Source organism: Babylonia areolata, chromosome 1, assembly GCF_041734735.1.
Source record: "Babylonia areolata isolate BAREFJ2019XMU chromosome 1, ASM4173473v1, whole genome shotgun sequence".
Taxonomy (NCBI): domain Eukaryota; kingdom Metazoa; phylum Mollusca; class Gastropoda; order Neogastropoda; family Buccinidae; genus Babylonia; species Babylonia areolata.
This window is the reverse complement of record NC_134876.1, coordinates 8,311,901-8,333,576: the sequence shown is the minus strand read 5'-3', so window position 1 is coordinate 8,333,576 and position 21,676 is coordinate 8,311,901. Positions and strand designations below refer to the sequence as shown.

At 37.5% G+C, this 21,676-nt stretch overlaps 3 protein-coding genes across 6 annotated transcripts in view; 1 reads left to right on the top strand and 2 right to left on the bottom strand.

Annotated features, from left to right (window-relative positions):
• LOC143276311 (uncharacterized) overlaps window positions 1–2,165 on the top strand; it is a 33,436-nt gene extending 31,271 nt beyond the window's left edge. For all 4 annotated transcript variants that reach the window (XM_076581052.1, XM_076580970.1, XM_076580896.1 and 1 more), the window contains one exon: window positions 366–2,165. In XM_076581052.1, the coding sequence (XP_076437167.1) occupies window positions 366–386 (21 nt within the window). In that variant the 3' untranslated portion in view covers window positions 387–2,165. The remainder of the gene's footprint in view (window positions 1–365) is intronic.
• Window positions 2,166–3,635: 1,470 nt separating this feature from the next.
• On the bottom strand, window positions 3,636–11,403 carry LOC143276557 (ATP synthase subunit d, mitochondrial-like). The gene is made up of 5 exons (XM_076581179.1): window positions 11,259–11,403; window positions 9,799–9,895; window positions 9,000–9,077; window positions 7,907–7,969; window positions 3,636–6,469 (listed from the first exon to the last, which is right to left on the bottom strand). Exons 1-5 carry the CDS (start codon window positions 11,378–11,380, stop codon window positions 6,311–6,313), a joined length of 519 nt encoding a protein of 172 aa, XP_076437294.1. The 5' UTR covers window positions 11,381–11,403; the 3' UTR covers window positions 3,636–6,310.
• Window positions 11,404–13,645: 2,242 nt separating this feature from the next.
• LOC143276233 (3-phosphoinositide-dependent protein kinase 1-like) overlaps window positions 13,646–21,676 on the bottom strand; it is a 28,593-nt gene continuing 20,562 nt past the window's right edge. Inside the window, exon 15 of the mRNA XM_076580739.1 lies at window positions 13,646–21,127. Within this exon, the coding sequence (XP_076436854.1) occupies window positions 21,026–21,127 (102 nt within the window). The 3' untranslated portion in view covers window positions 13,646–21,025. The remainder of the gene's footprint in view (window positions 21,128–21,676) is intronic.

Here is a 21,676-nt window from a genome sequence, read left to right as displayed (position 1 = left end):
ACATGTGCTTGGAGTCAGGCACAAGGATGTAACCATCAAGCATCTGTCAGCACTTATTATCAGTATCTGGTTAGTCAGCACATTATATCACTGACCATTGTAGCTTCTCAGCATTGACAAAGGCATGGGTGTGCACACACATAAATGCTCACACACTTTAACATGCACTTGCACACACTACTTAAACATGCTTTTGAGCACACATACTCAAGCTCACAAATGTGAATTATAATTGTAGAGTAGCTGACAGATGCATGGGATCATGCACAGACACATGCATCCCACATTTTCCTTGACCAGTATCTTTCCCAGTAAGTTGTGCATTTCATTTATCTGCTGTTGACAGTCTCTACATCTGATTTCAGATCAGTTCCTTGCTGAAGTGAGAGAAGTGGTGGTGTGCCCCTGCGGACACTTTGTGTGACGCATTCCGTTGGAAAAGTGGCAAGTGGTACCTTGTGCCATCTGATGGGGAAGAGAATGTGATATTGTTGACCTGCATTGGTAGAATGTGTGTGTGATACTCGGTGCCCTAAAGGCACCCTTGAGGGGGTGGGAGGTAACATTCATCTTGAACAGTGATCATGTCTGCTTGGGAGGTACCCTGTCAGTTGTGTTCAGTGACCAAGATGTCTGCCCTGAAGTATCCAGTCTTGTTCAGTCTTCATCAACATGTCTTCTTAGGAACAATGTGATGTTCACTTCTTAGGATGGAGAGTCAGTGCAGGGTCAGTATAGCTCAACAGAAGAATACTGAGGGTGGACTTTGACCCAGACAGTGGGAGGGAGAAGTGCCATGGAACTGGGAGACAGGACCACAGATCTCAGCTCAGTGCAGTTCATCTCAAGCTTGCATTCAGCTGGTGCTTTTCTCAAGCTTGGTTTTCAAGTTCATGACATGTCATTTGACACTGCGTCAACCCAGTCCCAAAGCACAAAGTGGATGTTGTTCGCCTTCTCAGTGCTTGCTTTGTACTTTGTATGCCTTGGTATGTTTGGTGGGTAAAAAAAAAACCCAAAAGAATCTGTGTTGCACAGCAGCAATGCAGTAAGCATCCCTTCCTGTGTTTTGTGGGTCCAGAGGGATCCATGCCTTGTCTCCAAGGTATTACCGCTTTGTTGGTCAGGAAAGATACATGTGCATACATTTGTATAGAAAGCCACAAACTGAGAAAACGTTTTGAAATCATTCCATGCATTGCCCTTAAAGAACTTTGGGTTGTTCAGGAGTTTGAGGTGTGAGAGTCTTCAAAGGATGTCTCTGGGTCTGTTTTTGACCCAGGGTGCATGGCTTGGATCAAATGGCTGTTCAGAGAAATTTGCCTTTACATTTCCATACTCTTGTGGGATATATGCACCATCAAATTCATTGGTTGTCTTTGGTGTTTGTAGGTTACTCATATGCCATATTTTTTGGTGAGTAAATATGTGGCATGTTGGGTTAAAAGAAAAACTTGTTAAATTGATTATGACTTGGGTTATGTTTGAAATGCATCTGCAAAGCTTTCTTTTAAAAAAATCCCTGTGGACTAAATTCTGTTATTTGATACTATGATCATTTACTTCATTGTCTATTACAGAGACTATATGGAATGAATAAATGAATGAATGAGTGTGCAGTAAAGTAGCAAAAGAATGAATGAATTTAAAAAAAAATAATTTAACTTCACATACTTAACCGTGACCCACTAGTGCAGACTCCGGCAGAGGTCTGATTCCGGTCCTGACCTGTGCAAACTGAATATTTATTATAAAAAAAAAAATTTAAAAAAAAAAAGCACTAGCCAAGCAAAACATATTTATTTTAGATAAAGTGTAGAACCCATGAAAAGTACCTTGATGTTCACACAACTTGCTTTTATCTTATTTCAGTGCTGTGCTGTGAGACTGTCCTGGTAGAATGTGTCTGCTAGCATGATTGTGTGAAATGAAGCTTGTAACAAATGTCCGTAGAACTGGTTACAGAACTGTGAGGTTGGCATAATAGAGAAGCTAAACACCTGTGGATTGGGTCACTGGGTTTTACCTGTGAGCTGAGGTGGAAGGCAGAGTTGCTCAAGGGAAGAACTTTCAAGACATAATCAAAGTACAGTTATTAATGTGTTGTGGCAATTGGCTGTACACTTGCATCCCAGAAACATTAAAATGAAATGTTTAAAAAAAAATATATATATATATATATATATATATATTTATATGTACATTTGAGGTCTGATTGTCAGCAGGAGATTTTCAGTTTTGACAGAATCAGCATGTTTTGATTTTGTAGTGAAATGCATTGCCAGTCTTGCGGAAGTAATATTAGTGATCCAATTGTGAAAGGATTAAGATGTGTGTGGTGTTCAATACGGAAGTCAGAAGCCACAGTCCTTGAATGTAGTGTATCTCAGTGTTCAAAATTTGGCAGAAACTGAGAATTTGAAGTAGTTATCTACGAAATCTAACTTCCAGTACACAGGTCTACAGTGTTCTCGAACATTGCAGAAAAAATATTTGCTACAGTAATTTAACAGAAAAAATATAAAGAATTGAAAGATTGTAACTGAGCCACACACTGCTTGTTCTGCAGTTTTCTGAATGTGCAAAACATGAACAAGTGTAACAACATAAAACATTGCAGCAGAGTGTTCTGGAACTTTAGTCTTGCTTAGCTGCTGGAGTCTGGTGTGAAAGAAATCAAAGGACCGTTTGTTGTAATCATAACAGCTGCTGATCTTTCTGTTTTTGTGTTTGCCATAAATGTTTTGGCAGACTTTTACAGTGATATCATTCTGGCCTTGCTTTGTGCGATAACTATTATATATCTCATCTGCACATTGCACAGAAATCATATTTGTTTTCTTGTCAGAAAGAATCAGTCAAAGAATAATAATTGTTCCTCCCCTCCCCTTCCTCCTTGCAGAGTATCACCAGGCAAACAGCTTTGATACTATTGTGGGGAAACCAAAGAGTATGTGGTTTCTGTCTTTTTTTCCCCAAAAGCTGTCAGTGTTGTCATGAGAAAATCCTGATTGTGCCACAGTTGCAGGGGTTTTGTGCTGTGCTTCATGCCATGCTGTCGTCGGTGATTGGCCAATGTCAAGTCTGCTGCTGGCTACTCCAGTCCAGGTTTTGTTTCAAGTGCTTTACTGACCTGAATGGTTTCCATAATCCACACAGCTGATGTCACATTGTGTTGGCTGTTCTGGCATCACACAAGAGTTTCTGCTTTGTGACTTTCTGATTATGCCGGTAGTTTCAGTTGTAATATGTAGATTCCAGCATCTCTGGGAGATGGTACTGTCAGAGCTATGGTCACTAAAGAGCAGAGCTGAGTAAATCCCATGGTGTGAATGAGTGATTTATGTCATTTGTTTTTATGATGAAAACAGAGGGCGTTCCTGACAATGGTGGGGTTGTGATTGTTGTTATAAGTGCACTCGGTTGAACTTTTGCCTCTGGGTGATTTTTTTTGCTAAGGTTACCATCTTGAAGTACACTTTGAAGGACACATCAGACCATGTGCTTTTAGGGAATTTTATGGGACCCAGTGTTTATTGATGAAATAACTTTTTTTTCTTCTTCTTTAGTGTTCTCTTTTTGTTTTAGTCAGTCATATCTTATTTGACATTTATGTTTTTTGGTTTATTAAAAAAAACAACTTATATGACAAGGAGAGAGGGATAAAAAGTAGAGAAATTGTTTTGATTTAAAGAATTCAATATACTGATTATGAATGATGTCCACTAATATTTTAACTGAGATGTCTGGTCCATTATGGATAATGGACTTATCAAACCAGGTGCTGGGATCAGTCCACCAAAGCTCGAAAAGTGCTTGATTGATTTCTTAGCAATCTAATGTTCTGTGTTTAGAGGGTTTATCACAATAAAAAATATTAAAGCATATTTTATAACCTTAGCTCGAAAAGTGCTTGATTGATTTCTTAGCAATCTAATGTTCTGTGTTTAGAGGGTTTATCACAATAAAAATATTAAAGCATATTTTATAACCTTTGAATTAATAGCTGATTTTTTCAGAATGTCAATTTATGACCAAATGAGATGGGGGTGAAAAGAATATTGAACAAAAACAATCCTTGATCTCTCATATTTATAAAAGAAAAACCATGTCTGAAATCTCCAAAACTGTTGGGTTTTTGTTGTTGTTTTTTTAATAGTGTCATGTCCAAGCCAAACATGTCAGTGCACTTCAAAGAAAAAAGGTATAAATTAACGAGATACACTGTGTTCTTTCCCTCTTCTTTGTTATATATAATACTACTTGGTTTTTTTTCTTTGTATTTACTTTGATCCTGGAAACTGTGATAAGAGAATAAGCCTGTAATTTTCAAGTTTTGTCTGTAGAGGTGTGCTCATAGAAACATATTGATGGATTTTTTGTTTTTTTTTTTATATCTGAGCATTTGATTCATTCACACTAACCATTTGTTGATGATGACAAAGTAGGGCCTCTCTTTTGTTTCTGTTTTCGGTAATGTCGAATGAAAGGGCTGTATGTTCATGGTCATTTGAGTGCCAATATGCTTGGTATTTGTGGGAAATACATCAGCAACAGTGCTGTAACACAACAGAGTGATTTTCTGTTCAAAATGTTGGATATATATATATCTATATATATATAATCAGCTTTCATTGTTTTGTGATCTGTATTTTTTACTTTTCCATCCCCTCTCCACACACAGACACACCAATTACAGCCACTCTTATTACCTCAATGCTAACCCAGTGGTCATAATCTGCAGAATTCTGTTTCCAAGGTTATGAACAATATTGCGGGAGGGGGAAGGCACATACATTTTTTTTTTCCTTCACAATTGGCATACTAGAATAAAAAACACAGGAACTATGGAAATGCAGAGTGTTCTATACATCTCTGAACACTTTTATCAAGGGGTTTGGGGGACTCTTTGCAATGGACACTTAAAATTCTGATCAGAGTCTGATCAGAGGACTGACTGGAAACAGACTTACTGCAAGGGTTTTGTCTGAAATTCTTAAATCTTACGGATTCCCAACTGTGGCAACTCATCTTTCATACATGTTTAATATATCTCCACCAGAACCAACAAGGAATAATTTAACATGTTGGTAATGTTGAATCTTGCTGCATAGGCTCTGAAAAAATTCAATATAAAACTTCTTTAAAAAAATAAAATCTTTTCATTCCATAAAAAAAACTTACTTCACCTGTTCTTTCACACAGTTTCAGTTTCAGTAGCTCAAAGAGGCGTCACTGCGTTCGGACAAATCCATATACGCTACACCACATCTGCCAAGCAGATGCTTGACCAGCAGCGTAACCCAACGCCCTTAGTCAGGGCTTGAGAAAAAAAAAGAAAAGAAAAAAAAGTTGAATAAATAATAGATACGCTTACATAAATAAATAAGCAAATAAATAAATAATAATTATGATATAAAAAAAGGTAGTAGTAATGGTAATAATAATAAAATAATAATAATAAATAAATAAACAAATAAATAAGACAACAATGATGATAAATAAGCAAATAAATGTAAAACATGAAGACACACATTCACACATACACCCGCACATGCATAACAGATATGCACCAAACATGCAGTTTCACAGTTATGAAAGCACAGTCAAATACATATAAACGTACATGAGCTGCAACACACACACTCACACACACACACACCACACACATTACCCTGCATCTCCTCTACCCCCCTCCTCCACACACTCATTTCTGGTCTATGTATCGCAGCTTCCATGGCACACACACACACACATTTTCAATACTTGCAAACTTATAAAGAAAAATACAAACGAGAAAACAACTTCAGCTGTTCTTTCACACATCTTTATACTAACAAACTCAAATAGAAAAAAAACAACTTCACCTGTTTCACACATCTTTAATACTAACAGACTCGTAAAGAAAAAAAACACACCTGTTCTTTCACACATCTTTAATACTAACAAACTCATATAAAGAAAAGAAACCACCTTTTACCCCCATAAAAACTGACTCCACTTCTTTCACACATATTGAATACTAACAAACTCGTAAAGAAAAAATATCGTTTTCTTTTCCATATCAACTGACTCCACCACATTTTTCACACATCTTTAATACTAAACAAAACTCCACTCTGAAGGAAAAGAGAACAACGGCGGCAAACAGAATCAATCGAAACAAACTATCCTGTGCCACGACGAATGCTGCAACATGGTGCATCACCACTACCACCACTAATCCAATCGCACTGGGTGGGCCCCGGTGGAAGAAGATAGTAGAGAGAGATGATGGCATGCCATGGTGCCTACACACGTCCACCTTGACTCAGATGTTGTGGTTGTCCTTGTTACCGGGCTGCATGTTGGGCGTGTGGGGCCAGAAGCTTGGCCGGTTGACCGGGTCCATGGCCAGGTTGGGGAAGTAGTAGGCGTACATCTCCATGGTCATCTCGTTCGGCTTGGGCAGTTTGTCAATCTTGGACAGCTGTGTGAAATACATACACGCATACATACATACATACATAGCGTGATGTGAACCATACAGTTAGGGTGAAATGTCCCATAGACTTTTACGGCCATCGACTAAGTATATTTACCATCTCACACACTGAAAGGTGTGACGGACAAAGCACAAATTCAGTTACAAATTGTGGGGTTGTCCAATGAGAGCACCACAGGCGAGAACAAGGGGTTGTTTTTCCTGACTGATCAAATGACCCATGGTGTTCTGAATGAAACATTAATTGTGATCATTTGAACTTTACCTTTCAAAACATGCGAAAACACACCTTACGGGATATGTTAACACGCACACCTTACACAATTAAAGAACAACATATCAACCAACATAACACACTGAACAACATGAACACACCATACACAACATGAACATAATATATGAACTCATACCAGAAATGACATGAGCTCACTCCATACACAACATGTATATGAACACATGCTACACAGAACAACATGAATGCACATAGTAAACAACATGAACATGTGAACAAATCATACAACTTTTGAACATACACACTGCACACACAAACATAACAAATGAACACGCACCATATACAACCTTGTGAACACATACAGCATTCTGAGAAACAAACTGGTGTCACCATGGACAGCTACTTCATACTAAACAAATGAAATGTGAACATAAAACAGAATCTGGATGCAGTGTGCAAGCTTGCATATGTTTGTGTGTGTTTGCGTAATATTTCAGTTACTTTCCCTATTATAGGACTTTCTCAATATGGCTGACTGTGTGAAAAACTTCTTTGTATGAAAAAGAATGAATAAGAAAAAAAAAAAAAGAAGAAGAAGAAGAAAAGATTCTGAATGCGAGGGGAAGAAAACCAAAAAATAACAGCACATCATGAATTGAACAGCTGTGCTACACAGAACATCTGAACAAAATGTAATTCTATACTGCAGACACAAATTAAATATATAAATATGAAAAAAAAAAAAACCAAAAAAATCTGTCACAAAGTAGCATTAGCGTCAGTAGATCAGGAAAAGAGTTTAATACACCCAAGAGATCTGGAACAGTTGTATTTTCCATTTTCTTGTTCTTTTATTGTTTGATTGTTCTTTTGTTTAATTGTCCATCCACAATTGTGATTTTGTGTGTGTGTGCATACATGTGTGTGTTAATGATTTGTGGGTTGGTGAAACGGAACATAAGGATCTAATTCTAAACTGAATGCAAGAATGAAGAGAAGTAGAGACTAGATATAAACACCTGACAATAAACGAAGATGAAATAAACGCAACCTATGCACAGGAAACAATAACATAAGCTACTCTGCACACACACTGGGATGAAGAAAATACATAACTTCCTCCTGACAATGTAAAGACAGAATAATCTACATCTGACACCTTTCTCCAATGACTGAACCACAACACCCACCAGTAGATTAGCATCGTTGATCTCTTCTTGTCTCTCAGCAATATATGCTTTGCTCAGGTCTCCCTGCACAGTAAATAGTGTTCCCATCAGCTTACACAATAATTATTCCTCCAATAGGAGGAATTCATGTGGGATGTATACTACATTATAAACAATGTATGAGAATCACAGTCGTTCAGTTTGAATATAAAATGCTTAAATGAAAAGTCAACAAAAACATCAAATAATACAATAACAACATTACACATGCAGTGATCATGGTAAGAATATATAGGCATAAAATATCAAACAACACTTTAATATATACCATATCTGCAAATCTCCCTTGGACACAACATCTATGGAGGCAATTTTCTGTTGTCTCTTTTGGAATTGCTAAACTCAGAAACATGCACACTTGCACATATATTCGTATCTCATAGAATACCTAGGGCCGTATTCATGGTGACTGACTTGTGTACGTCCGGCATAAAGCAAAATGCCTGGACTTCGAATGTCAAGACTTTTGCCACAGCAAAGTCGGTATTCATGGGGCGGGCGTGAAGGTCTGATGACGAACGCCATCATTTTTACCTAAGAAATGGATTTTCCTGAATAAGCTCCTCTGCGAATGCTTGTCACCTGCTCCATAAAGTGAAATTTACGCTTGGTTTGTTAAGCCTGAGTTGACTGGTTTGTTGTGTCCTTAGGGCATCACTAACACATGCGATCGTGTGGCATGCACATGGTTAACAAACCCCAACGAAGTTGCTGTTATGTTTTGAAGCACCATGCAGTGTGTGTGTGTGTGTGTGTGTGCGTGTGCGTCAGTCTTCCACCATGAATACCAACTTTTGATGGATTGTCTCCACAACATGTTTAGTCTGGACGTTTCTGTTTACACCCACCCCATGGATATGACCCCTGTGTGTAACACCTGCATCAAGCTCGCATAATCATGGTGCACACAGATGCACATGTCATATCTAATGAATTTGGGGAAAGGGATACAATAAATGTTGAAAATACCACATAAATCCTTCACTCAGTCATCAATCAACTCTTAAAATTGTTATAAAAAAACACACCAAAAAAGCAAAAATTTAACACTTACTGCCGCCTTCTGATCAGCTTTAATGTCATTCAACATGTTGCTTTTATCTGCAGGATATGGAACACTGATGCCCTCATACTGAAACATTTAAAAGGTTAAATGTTTTAAAATAAATGAAAACATGCACACATCTATGTAATATCTATATATCTATACTTATACAATTATAGAGATATTATATAATCATAAAGATATATAGACAGATACAGATGTGTGTGTGTGTGTGCGTGCGTGTGTACAACAAGCATTTTTAATCTACAACGTAACCAGCGAATGTACAGTGTCTGCACATGTGTATCTTATAACTGTATACAAGAGTCCATAGAAGAAAAACATAAACCACATGAAATAAGAAACTTAACTTTACTCATATTACTAAAAGCATTACAATATATGCAAAGAAAAAGATAAATCATATAACTCGGATATTAATTAACAACATGCAAACTTATTTAGAAATCTGTCTTCAACAGATAAAGACGTCCATACTCTCTTCTGAACGCAAACAATTAAAACAAATTAATAAAGATGTACATGCTCCCACCCAAAAACAATTAAAAGAAGACTTTACAAAATAATACAATCTGATTTGGTATAAATTTCATCAACCTTACAATGTCTTTCACACATTTTTTTTAGAACATTGAAAATATATACACATACAAAACATACACATTTAAAACAGATGTCAGGATGTCCTGGACACTTGATGGGGATGGAAAATTTATGCAACAATATGAATCTATACACCATGAATTTTACAACTGGTTTCATGTCACTGGGTGACCTATCCACTTACTGCAGTCTGGAACTGATCAGCGAGAGCTGGATTGGGCAATCTTGCTTTGTAGAAAGCAAAATCAATCTTTGGCAGATTCTCTGGATATTGGTGAACTCTGAAATTTGAAAAGAAACAAACATACATAATCAATGTGACTGGTGAAAGAACCTTTAAAAAATTTTTTTTTTAAATTAAAAAAAAATTCCAAGTTATACAACATCACATTATTTGATCACCACAGACAACAAACTACACAAATACATTACTTCACAAGTACATTTCAGTTCTTAAACACATGTAAAATTTGTTTCAATAAAGTTACAAAGTAAGTATCGGAACTTTTTATAATGGGTGGTGAAGGGTACTGTCCAAAAACACTGACATTTGATCTTCACTGCATGTTGACACAGTAAAAACAGAATGGTTGTGCTGACATTGTATATAAATACATTTGCATGTGACGGTAATGTTCAACTTTAGAATACTAAACTCAGGGGGGCTGTTTAGACGAAAAACAAAGGGTGTCTTAGGCTCACCTCGATGTGCTAAGTTGAATGGAACCCTCAGCTAAGCTGTACGACCACTACTTTCCCATGAAACTGCGACAATTTTATACACAGTAAGCTCAGCCGATCACAGCCAGAGCAACCACCTGCAAGCCATTTTGACTGCTGATCACGCGGGTGGTCGCGTCATCAATCTCTGTGTGTGGCGTGCAGGTGGGGAAGGAGTACTCAGCTTACTGTGTATTTGTCGCAGTTTCATGGGAAAGGAGTGGTCCTAGAGCTTAGCTGAGGGTTCCATTCAACTCAGCGCACCGAGGTGAGCCTAAAACACCCTTTGTTTTTCCTCTAAACAGCCCCCTTGAGTTTAGTATTCTAAAGTTGAACATTACCGCATGTGACTAATAAGCTGTGTCAGTATGTGTGTTGTTTCATGTGTACTTGTGTAATGATTTGAGTGCAATGGTGGCCACATCAACAGATTTTTAAAATTTTATTTATTAATGTGTGTGTGTGTGTGTGTGTGTGTGTGAGTGTGTGAGTATGTGTGTGTATGTATGTGTGTGTGTGTGTGTGTGTGTGTGTGTGTGTGCGCACGCGCGCGCGTGTGTGTGTGTATGGCAATATAACGTACGTGTATCTGGTGCGTGGTTGCACGTTCACGCCATTTAACAGATCGTGTTGTGAATGTCACTCACACTCACTGTGAAGAACGTACCAACAAGAATGCGTTCGCGCGTGCGTGGAGATATGCGTGTGTATTCTCTCAAAGTATGACATTCACGCTGAACCGCTTTTGTCCCTGGGCCGTCCAGATGCAAAGAACTCAGAAATGAAACCGTAAAGTGTAACGTGTTACCATCGTTACGAACATGTGTCAGCTTCCTTGCAGACGAGGACTTTAGCTCACTGGTGATACCCCTTTCTGACCAACCGTTTCCATTGAATCTAACAAATATAAACAAAGTCACTTACTTATTCACGAAAGTGTCATTCTTTGCCTTGAAAGCCCTGTAAAATTCCTGCTGCTTTGGTGGCACGCGCTCCTTGAATGCGGCCCAGTCAACAGCAGACCTCGCGATCCGGCGTGCGGCCATTTTGTTTCTCGTGGAGGTGCCCTTTCTGGAGGCACTGCAGAGTTAGGGTCAGGGGTCATACTAGAGGCTGGCTGCAGTCCATGATTTCAGAAACAGTGTCAATACACAACCATTTTATAATTTACCAATCCTTTGACTTCAGCTGATGTCATTGGCGTGCCGCCACCTGTCTCTGTCCTCCACTGCGTTCTGGGATTCTGTCAGATTCATACCTATCCCTTGCAAAATGGTCAAAACAAATTCAGTTGAGTGGGAAACATGTCCCTACCACTTTATTTTTCGTTTCTTCATGACTGTGATGAGGTCATCCTGAGGTCCCATTGCTTGTTGGATCTTGGTGTGGACTTCTTCGTTTGTCACATGATCTGTGTAGTAGAAGCCCAAGATCTTCTCGTACATCTCATTTCAGTTGCCAGGATCTTTCTACACATGTCTGCTGACAGTGTCCATGTTTCGCAGAATGCAGGAACTGAGACTGACAAGGCAAGGGAGTGCAACAGGTGGATCTTGGGCACAGACTGATTTTCTGGTTTCTTCAGTTGGTTTGGTGTCTTGCTACCGCAGCTGAAGACAGGACTGCAACAAATACACTGAAAAATGGTGGGAAACGGGCTTCCCATAATGGAAAACATAGCAACTTTGATTGGAACTACCACTACCATTACTGCTCCTGTTGCTTCTGTGTGTGTGTGTGTGTGTGTATGTGTGTGTGTCTTTGTGTGTGTCTGTGTGTGTGTATTCATGATGTGAAAATAGCTGAGTGGTAAAAGCATTGGACTTTCAATCTGAGGGTCCTGGATTTGAATCTCGGTAATGGTGCCTGCATGGTGGGTAAAGGGTACAGATTTTTTCTGATCTCCCAGGTCAACATAGGTGCAGAACAGCTAGTGCCTGAACCCTCTTCGTGTGTATATGCATGCAGAAGATCAAATATGCACATTAAAGATCCTGTAATCCATGTCAGTGTTCAGTGGGTTATGAAAACAGGAACATAACCAGCATGCACACCACCAAAAACAGAGTATGGCTGCCTACATGGCTGGGTAAATAAACAAAATGGTCATACATATAAAATGTTACATTTCTGTTTGAGAGTGTATGTGTGTGTGCCTGAAATCTAATTGAATGACACACGGAATGACTGATGAGTGCTCACTCAATGGCAGCCATCAGTCAGCTCTCCCCAGGTTGGAAGCTGGTTGTGCAAGTGAGCCTGAGTTTGTAAAGCACTTAGAGCTTGATCTCCGACTGAGATTAGGCGCTATATAAGTACGGGCTGTCCATATCAAATCAAATCAAATCAATTTGAATGCTGTTATTAGCGTTAATTCTTTTAAAAAAAATGTAAGTTCAGGTCATGAACAGTAAAGCACTCAGAGCAAACTGATTTGATTAGGCATATATAAACAAAAATTATTATAATTACTGTTACTATTAGGATAATCATAAAGCCTAGGCTGTTCACCTACAGCTTTATCATCTCAAAGTAGATTTTTATGTTGATTTTGTCAAGCACAGTCATGACACATTTTCAGAAAGTGTACTTCATCATACATATAATTTATGGACATAAGTTTACTGCATGGATTCTTTGTTTTCAATTAATCAAAGTGGAAATAATAAATTACAACAGCAACCCTTTCGAAATAGAAATTCATTCTGATGCGTGAAGGCACAAAAAAGTCAGAGAATTATCCACGCCCAGATAAATTAGTACTGAATTCTTTCCGTTGCCTGTGTCTCGTTAAACAGACCTTTAAAGAAGCTGTTGTGGTCCCAAATGTTTAACAGATGGCTGATGTGATGCTCTAAATCCAGTCAAAATGGAACAAAATCACAGGAGTCAAACAAAATTATGCTCTCCAAGTCACAACGATGATGGTATCTTCACTTTGATTATAAATCAAATTTCAATAAAAAGATTGGTTTTGCTTTTTTTTCACAAACCATGACTACCAGATCTGCCCAACCCAAGACAGTCCTAACATGGTGAGAGAATTTCTGGCTGGGATGTATGTATATGTGTGAACTCAAGCGTGCATATTTATGCATGTGTTTGTGTGTTCTGGTCCAATCACCTGTGTGAATGCAGGTGAAATTATGTGCATTATGTGTGAGTGGAAACGGAGATAATAATTATAATAGGTGTACAAACATGTATGTATTGTCTGAATGACAAAATGTTTTCCTGCAAAAATAAAATCTGAAATGAATAATTTTCAGTTAACATGAACCTGCACAGACACACAGCCAAACACACAAACATTATTTCTGGGATGCACAGAAAGTTTAATTAATACTTTACAGAAGAGGTCTTTAAAAAAAATGTACATTCAGAAGAAGAGGATGCAGGTTAACTCATCAAACGGCTCAACCACAGTCATTATTCATGTCCATTCAGTGAATTGCATATCATCAGAGGACAGTATGAAGCACAGACAACACACAGAAGACCAATGACAATCTTCACTTCAGTCCAAACTCATGGCATGGCGGACCCTCAGTCTCAATGTCTTCTCTACACACATTTGCCAGTGAACTAGCAAGCAATCAAAATCAGATGACTATTCATAAAGTATATGTAGATCCAAACATCCTTCTCTCCTGTCTAGTCAAGAAAACTGTAACTGAAGTCAGTGCTTACGATCATTACAAGAAAAAAATAACCAAGAAAGTATTATGACTGATAACATACCAGCAAATCATAGTAGCTTCAGGTCTGAAAATTTCTTGACAATTGGATATTTTAGTAACAGCTGCTTTGAAATGATTTTTAAAACAGAAAAGACTGAGAAAAAACTGTCATCTTTTTTTTGTTATCAGAATTGTTCATTTCTTAATGCCTGCAGTGATCTGGATTCAGGATAAAGTATATTTACTGATGTCATGAATGCCTTCCTCATCCCCAGGAGGGGAAAAGAGGTTTGGATTGGGGGAAAGGAGGGAGTTGAGCCAGTTTTTTGGTTCTCAACAGTCAGCTTGTTAAGACCGAGGAAACAATGACTTCTAATTTGTGACAGACTTCCAAAATTGGAGGTTCTACTGGTTCATGAGGTGTTAATGTCAAGAACGTTTTTTTTAGAGGTTAAAAGATAACAAGCATCCTAAGGGGGGGAAAAAAAGCTAACAACATAAAAAGTAATATATTACAAGCCATTTTACAAATACAGCAACAAATTTGGTACAATGCAAAAACACCCAACTAAAGTGAAGCACAAAGTGAAAAAAAAGTGCCAATGCTGGAATACTCCTACAAATGAGGAATGTGGTGGATCATTATTTTTTTTTTTGTTATGCACTGAACATTGGTAAAATGTGTAACAATAGACTGACAGATAAAAACTAACATGACTCAATGCAAAGCAGATGCTGTGAAGACAGGAAAGGTTGTTATTGTGTAAGTTTCACACACATACAATGTGCTGTCAATTCTTTCTTAGATCATGGCAACATCAAATAACCATTCTTTTGAATAAAAAAAAAAAAAAACTGCTTAACTCACTGACTCTGCACCTGAGCAATGCTTAGGCATCAAAATTTGTTTCAGTAAAATGGTTTCCACATTCCTACATATGCATAAGCTGCAAGAATGGTGAACTAAATTTGTATTTCTGGTTGTGTCCGCACGTGTCAATCTGGAGGAAAACTGGTCATTTCACTATCATTTTCTGCATTTTTCTGCATCAAGATAACAGAGAAACCTGCTCAGGCTGTAAACTCCATAGGTTTGAATAGGTAAAGACAATAAGATTTTCATACTATGTTTTTGTGATCCCCACACCTACCTTCTTTACAAATTAGACCAGTCATACAGATTAAAGGATTCACACTCTGATTTGTTTGACATGTTCATCATGTTCAGATTGAATCCATTTTCTGCCCCATTTCTCCATCCAGTCAACCTCTAGGTCTGAGTGGGGGTTTGGGTGTCGAATTTCTGCAAGAGACTGTATCAGTTGAGGCCTCATGTACAGCATGCACTGATAACACACAACCCCACAAAATGAATAACTGTACTTGTTTAATTAAACCGTGGAATATGCAAGTTGGTTGTAAATGTTTAATTGCAGAATATAACAAGTTGATAGGCACACGCACGCACACACACACACACACAGAAAAAAAGATGCACACTTACAAATTCAAAGACTCTCTCTCACACACACACACTCACACATACACATCTCTGAATCACAGAACACTACATGCATGCATAAAATGGCACAGCACTGAAGCAAAAAGGTACTTCTTGCTTTGAGGGCATCGCATTTTAGTACAGAAAATATGTTGTGACAAAAAAGTCAACACATGTACCAATCATTTTGTGGGTTGCAAACATACAGTGCAAGCAGACAAGAGACTTAAAACTAGTTATTACTGTCATCATTGTTGCTTACTGTCCTGCTGACCACACTGATGAAAAAAAAACAAAAAAAAAAACCACCTTTCAATATCAATCCCATAGAACCTGAAAAGAAAGAAACCTGGAAAAGAACATTTTTCACCAGACACTAAGGAAAAGCAACCTGCACACAAACATAACTATACATCATGCGCAAAACTATATGTAATAATTGACTTACAAAAACCAGAAAATGCCAGTATGTAACTTACATGCATTACCTTGGCACCATAAAGAATATGGCATTGTTTAAAGGTCCAATTATGATGTCCAGAAAAAAAAAATCAAGACTTTCTAGAAACAAAAAATAACTGAATGGACCAGCAAGGCAGAAAATATGAAAGGAAGAAGAGAGAGAGAGAGAGAGAGAGAGAGAGAGAGAGAGAGAGAGAGAGAGAAAGAAACACAGTCAGTGGTAGAAAAGAGTACATTTCCTCCACAGAATTTCTAGATGGAGATACTATATATCTATACTCGACACAGCCCCTGCATTCTCACAGTGGGGGACTTAAAATAGTAAATATTAGATATACTTTTTCAGTAATCAATCATGCTGGCATGTTCAGTTTTTGGGTAAGATTTAAATATGGCAATGTCACTTTCCCCATGTCTGTGCATTGTGTGTGTGTTTGTGTGCAAGCGTGCCTGTCTTTGTCTCTAAAGTTATGAACTTTCAAGTGTGGGCAAACAGACATGTCAATGACAAAGACCCTGCCTCATCCGAGGTTTGAACCGGCTACCCCCTTACCAAGTTGTGCTCTGTGGCCACTCTACTTATGCAGTGATACAGAGATCAAAGTGTTCTCTCCGATTTAAGGAGATAAATTCATTCTCAAATCTTGAATCACACTACTACTTCATTTTATATTCAGTTGAATAGAAGATATATTCCACAACCAATGTATTCTTTGGCTGAAATAAATTCCCACCCTTTCCAACTACTTCAATCAAGCATCAAGCTGTGTTCACTGACTGCTTTTTTTTTTCAGAGTGAATTTATCCATTTCATCCCAAATTCACCTCCAAACATTTTTTTTTTTCATCCACAGATCCTCTTACACCAACAAATGTTTTGGCAGTAATCAAGCTTTTTAATCAAATAAAGTTCACTAAAACAATGACAAACAGAAGGGGAAAGAGTGAGCATTGGTACTCACCATCGCTAGTTTTGTTTTTAACCACGGATTAGGCACTAAATATCATTTTATTAATTAAAAAAAAAATACCCCCCCCACCCCCCAAAAAAAACCCCTCTGAAATTGCAAACTGGAAAAATTACACTCTATTTTGAAAACCATTGTATTTTATGTGGATACTAAATACCAGTATCTTTGATCATGCCACCTACAATGTCCATACGATGTTCAAAAATAAAAATAATGCAGTAGAATCAGACATACTTTCAGGGCAGTGTTTAAAAAAAACCCAGTAACATAATTTCTCGCAACAACAACAAAAAACATAAGAGAAAGAATACACAACCTCTAACCTTCCCACTTTTTTCAGATTACCATCATCATTATTATTATTCTAAAAAAAAAAGGCACCCCCACCAGTCCCCAAAACAAACACTACCCACCCACCCTATTGTACATTAATTCATTGAAACCAACCACCATCCATAATCTGGTCAAATATTAGTTCATGACACACACAGATGTAAATAAAAAAAAAGAAGAAATAATAAATAAATAAAATCTGAAAAAGAAGAAAATTATAGTACCAAATCAAAAAAAAAAAAAAAAAAAAGGAATAATAAGTCTGACAACATAATCAACAAGCACTTCTTTAAAACATGAAAATGCTTTAAAACATGGCAACACAACATTCAAATCCTGTCAAAGCCAGTTCTCTATTTCTGGCACCCGCTCTCACACCATAAAAATACACGGATGTGAAGTACACAGAAGCAGAAACTGTGAGATACCAACATATTATCACTCAGCAATCAGAGTGCAGGAGACGATGATCGACAATCTTCAACACCAACAATCACATCAACGACCAATTAAAAGGTTAACAAAGACAGAACTGTGAAAGACCAATAAGCATCAGTGGTTACCCGATTTTTTTGTTGTTTTTGTTTTGCTAAGTTTGATATCTACACAACAGCAACAGGAATACTAGTACTCTTTCTATATACCACCAATTATATACAAATACAGGTCACAGGTTCAACAGAGCATTAACAATAATGAAAGAATCACAACAACTCATACCAGCACACATTCACAGCCTACTTAATTAATTAAAACTGCAAATGAAATGATACCCAAAGTGTAAAATGCTCAAACAATCAGCTTTGTCGTCTGTGTGCCCCATTTCCATAAAATCCATGATGTGAGCAAACCTGCCCCCCTCAACATTCCGTACAGAGTCCCAAAGCCATGCCAATCTATCCTTCCCACTAATCATTCAATTACTGTATAGCAGCAATCATTAGTCTATGTGAGCTCCAAGTTTATGTTAGCGCTGAGAAACAGAAAAACAAAAGGACACTCCTAGCTTGAACAATCTCAACAGAGTACTGAATAAAGTATCACACAGAAATATAGATACATGTTGTAGAATAAAAGGATACAAAAGCGTCTATACTTGATGGGAAAGTGTCTGAAGGGGCACACACCTCCAAAGATCAAAGGCCTAACATCTAGAATGCTATGTTCTGAGTGTGAAAGGCAGATGATCTAGCAATGAATGCAAGCATTTCATGTTTCCCTCAGTTCTACTTTTCAAGAGACTTTTTCAGCAAGAATGTGTTAAAATCACATTCACACACATCAGGACTGCTTTGAAATCTTATATATGTAGTTCCTGACCCACAACTCCCTCTGCATTATTTCATACAGATTATAATTTATATTCTACAAGATTCGCTCTCTCTCACATTCTCCCCTATGCAAACACACGCACACACACACACACACACACGCTTGTGAATGCATGTGCTGTAACAGCACTGTCTTACATCTACTTAACACATTAAAACAGTCATCACCGGTTGTGTTCTCTGAATCATGTGTAATGAAAAGTAGTAATAAAGGAAGCAATAATCAGGTATTTCAACTCTTTTACAACTTTCTACTTGATCCTTACCAACTGCTCATGGGGGCCAGGATGGGAAATAACCAGGTAAAGTGTGAAAAATATTTATCTGCAGTAATTTGGGTCATTTACGTTTTGTAAACTAATCTAAAAACGAAGATGTTTTGATTCTCACTGGGACTGGTGCATGCCTTTTAGTGCTTGTCCACTTATAATCCCTTGACGCTGCAACTGCCACTTAGAAGTGATGTAATGATATACAATGCAGTGCCTGTTTTCTGATTTTTCCACAAAAAGTGGCCTTCATGATAAGTTTGACTATGAAGAATATGTCAATGACAAATAAGACCACACATACAAAAAAGAAGAAAAAAAAGCAAAAAAAAAAACAAAAGCTGAGAATCAATCCAAGCATAAATAGAGAAGAAGAAAAAAACAGAGCTATGTTTAGCAAATTTTGCAGATGACTGGACTAAAACATACAACAACAAAAAGTTGAAGAAAATCAAACATACAGCAAAAGACAAAGACAGGAGAGAGGATTAGAAAACAGGAAATTTTTAGCCCAATATTTTCATAATGTACTATGTAGCTCATACAGTACACATTCTTCTAAGTTAACGACACAACTGTTCTGGGGACTTAAAAAAAACAACCCCAAAACAAACACCCCCCCTCACCCCCACAAGGTTAAAAAATATTGCTCTAACAGTTCTACACAACAGATGTTCCCAGACCCAAAACTGTATGCATTAACCCATAAAAATACAAAGGAAACATCAAAAACAGATTCACATCATAAAGCTGGATAGAGACTGTCCTTTTTTTTTCTTTTGTTTTTAAACACTGATTTGGCATCTACTGTTTGTTTTATCTGATATGGGCAACCCAACAAAACAATAATCAACAACACTGGTGTTAATATTGTTTTGGTTTTTTTAATTGAAGACTGACACACTTCCACGTTCCCCCTTTCTCCCATACCACTCTCCTTACCACACTCAGTTCCAAAGATTACCAACAGAATATCAGGAACCAAAAACAATGTGACAGACTAGGCCAAGACATCTCAGACATGGATTGATAAGTTGGCACAAAATGTACAACACTTGTTTGTTTTTTTATACCGCACAACTTTTGAACATTTAGTTAAAATAAATCAACAACAACATCTTTTTTTTTTCTTTTTTTTTATCAAACAGAATGTGTACAGGAGAGGAACAATGTTATGCATCACAGTCTAATTGAACACATTAAGAATGTTTTAACAACTGTAAAAATACAGAAACACACACTCACACACAAATACATAGAATTTGGGTCATAGTTCCATACAGCATCGTTCAAACTAACTAAAGCCCATCTATTCTGATGTCATTAAAAGCATACCGAAAGAAAAGAAACAAAAAAGCCGAAACAATACAAAACACAAGGAAACTGTACACACATGATACAGCACAAGCAACAAACCACAGGATCCATAATCATCACTTCATTTCTGCCATCCACCACACTTTGAGGCAATGAGGTTATTTCAAACAGTAAATGAGCTATCTATATGTTGATAATAATGCAAACACGCCATTTGTTTCCCACCAACAACTGGATCACCAAACCTGCGCTTCAAACTACAACAAATATACTTAAAAGGAAGTGGTATGCACACATGGAGACAAAAGTACTTTTCTTTTTTACAGAGACAACAGAAGAATGGGAAGTTGATGTCAATAACTTATGAACAATGCTCCACCATGATGTGTTTACAGCTAAGCAAGTGACAGCCCCATCTATATAAAAAAAAAACCCACCCAACTAATCCTTCTGTACACCATTTCTCCTCCCAACCCACCCACTCACATCATCATTATGTAATTAAATGACGTGCCTACTCGCACACTCCCACCACACAGGCATCACAGTGCAAGGTGCTGATCATGTACTGAAGGCATAAACAGACACTTGTCCTGACAGAGGCATTAAGGATCAAAGTCTGTCACCAGAAAAATGCATTGTGTAGGTGTGTGTGTACTTCAAGTGGTTCTTCAATCAACTAAACAATTTTCCATTTCTCTTCAACCACACACTGATAATACTATGCGATTCTGAGGCCAGGAACCAGCGACACATGAATCCAGTGGCCCCTTGTTCTCATGACGTTCGATGAGAAGAGGCCAGAGAGGTTTTCTGTATAGGTGTTTTCATTCTGATTTGCCGTAGTAGCGCTGCCACACCTCGTTGATCTTCACCTCCCAGTCATGGGCGTCGGAATCACGGCTCTCCAAGTAGTACGTTCTGTTCGGCTGAAACACACATCATTCATCAAATCCTAAGATTTCCATAATCAACAACAGATGAATGAATGTAAGTCAATACAAATTAAAAAAAAAAAAAAAAAAAAAAGAAAAAAAAAAAAAAGCAGCAGCTAAGATTTCCATCATTAAGAACAGATATCAATGAATGTAAATAAAATGAATTTAAGTCAATACCAAAATTCTACAAATCTGTACTAAGACTTCCACCGTTAATAACAGACATGAATGTAAATCAATACAAATATCAAGCAAAGTATGATAAATTGAGAAATTTTTTTTAATTAATAGATTTTACAGGTTTTCTTTGAGTTTTTTGTTGTTGTTTTTTTTACTGAGAAAGAACTTTGTTATTTTTCATCTGTGGTATCAGTTCGGATGATCAGCAGCTGCCATATACATACAGCCATGAGGATTTCCATTTCCTGTCTTTATGATAATGATTATCCATGATGCATTCCCCACTTCCATTATGATAGTCAATCATCAACAGGATAACCTGAAAACTTATTTCTCTCCCTTCTTCTTCTTCTGCGTTCA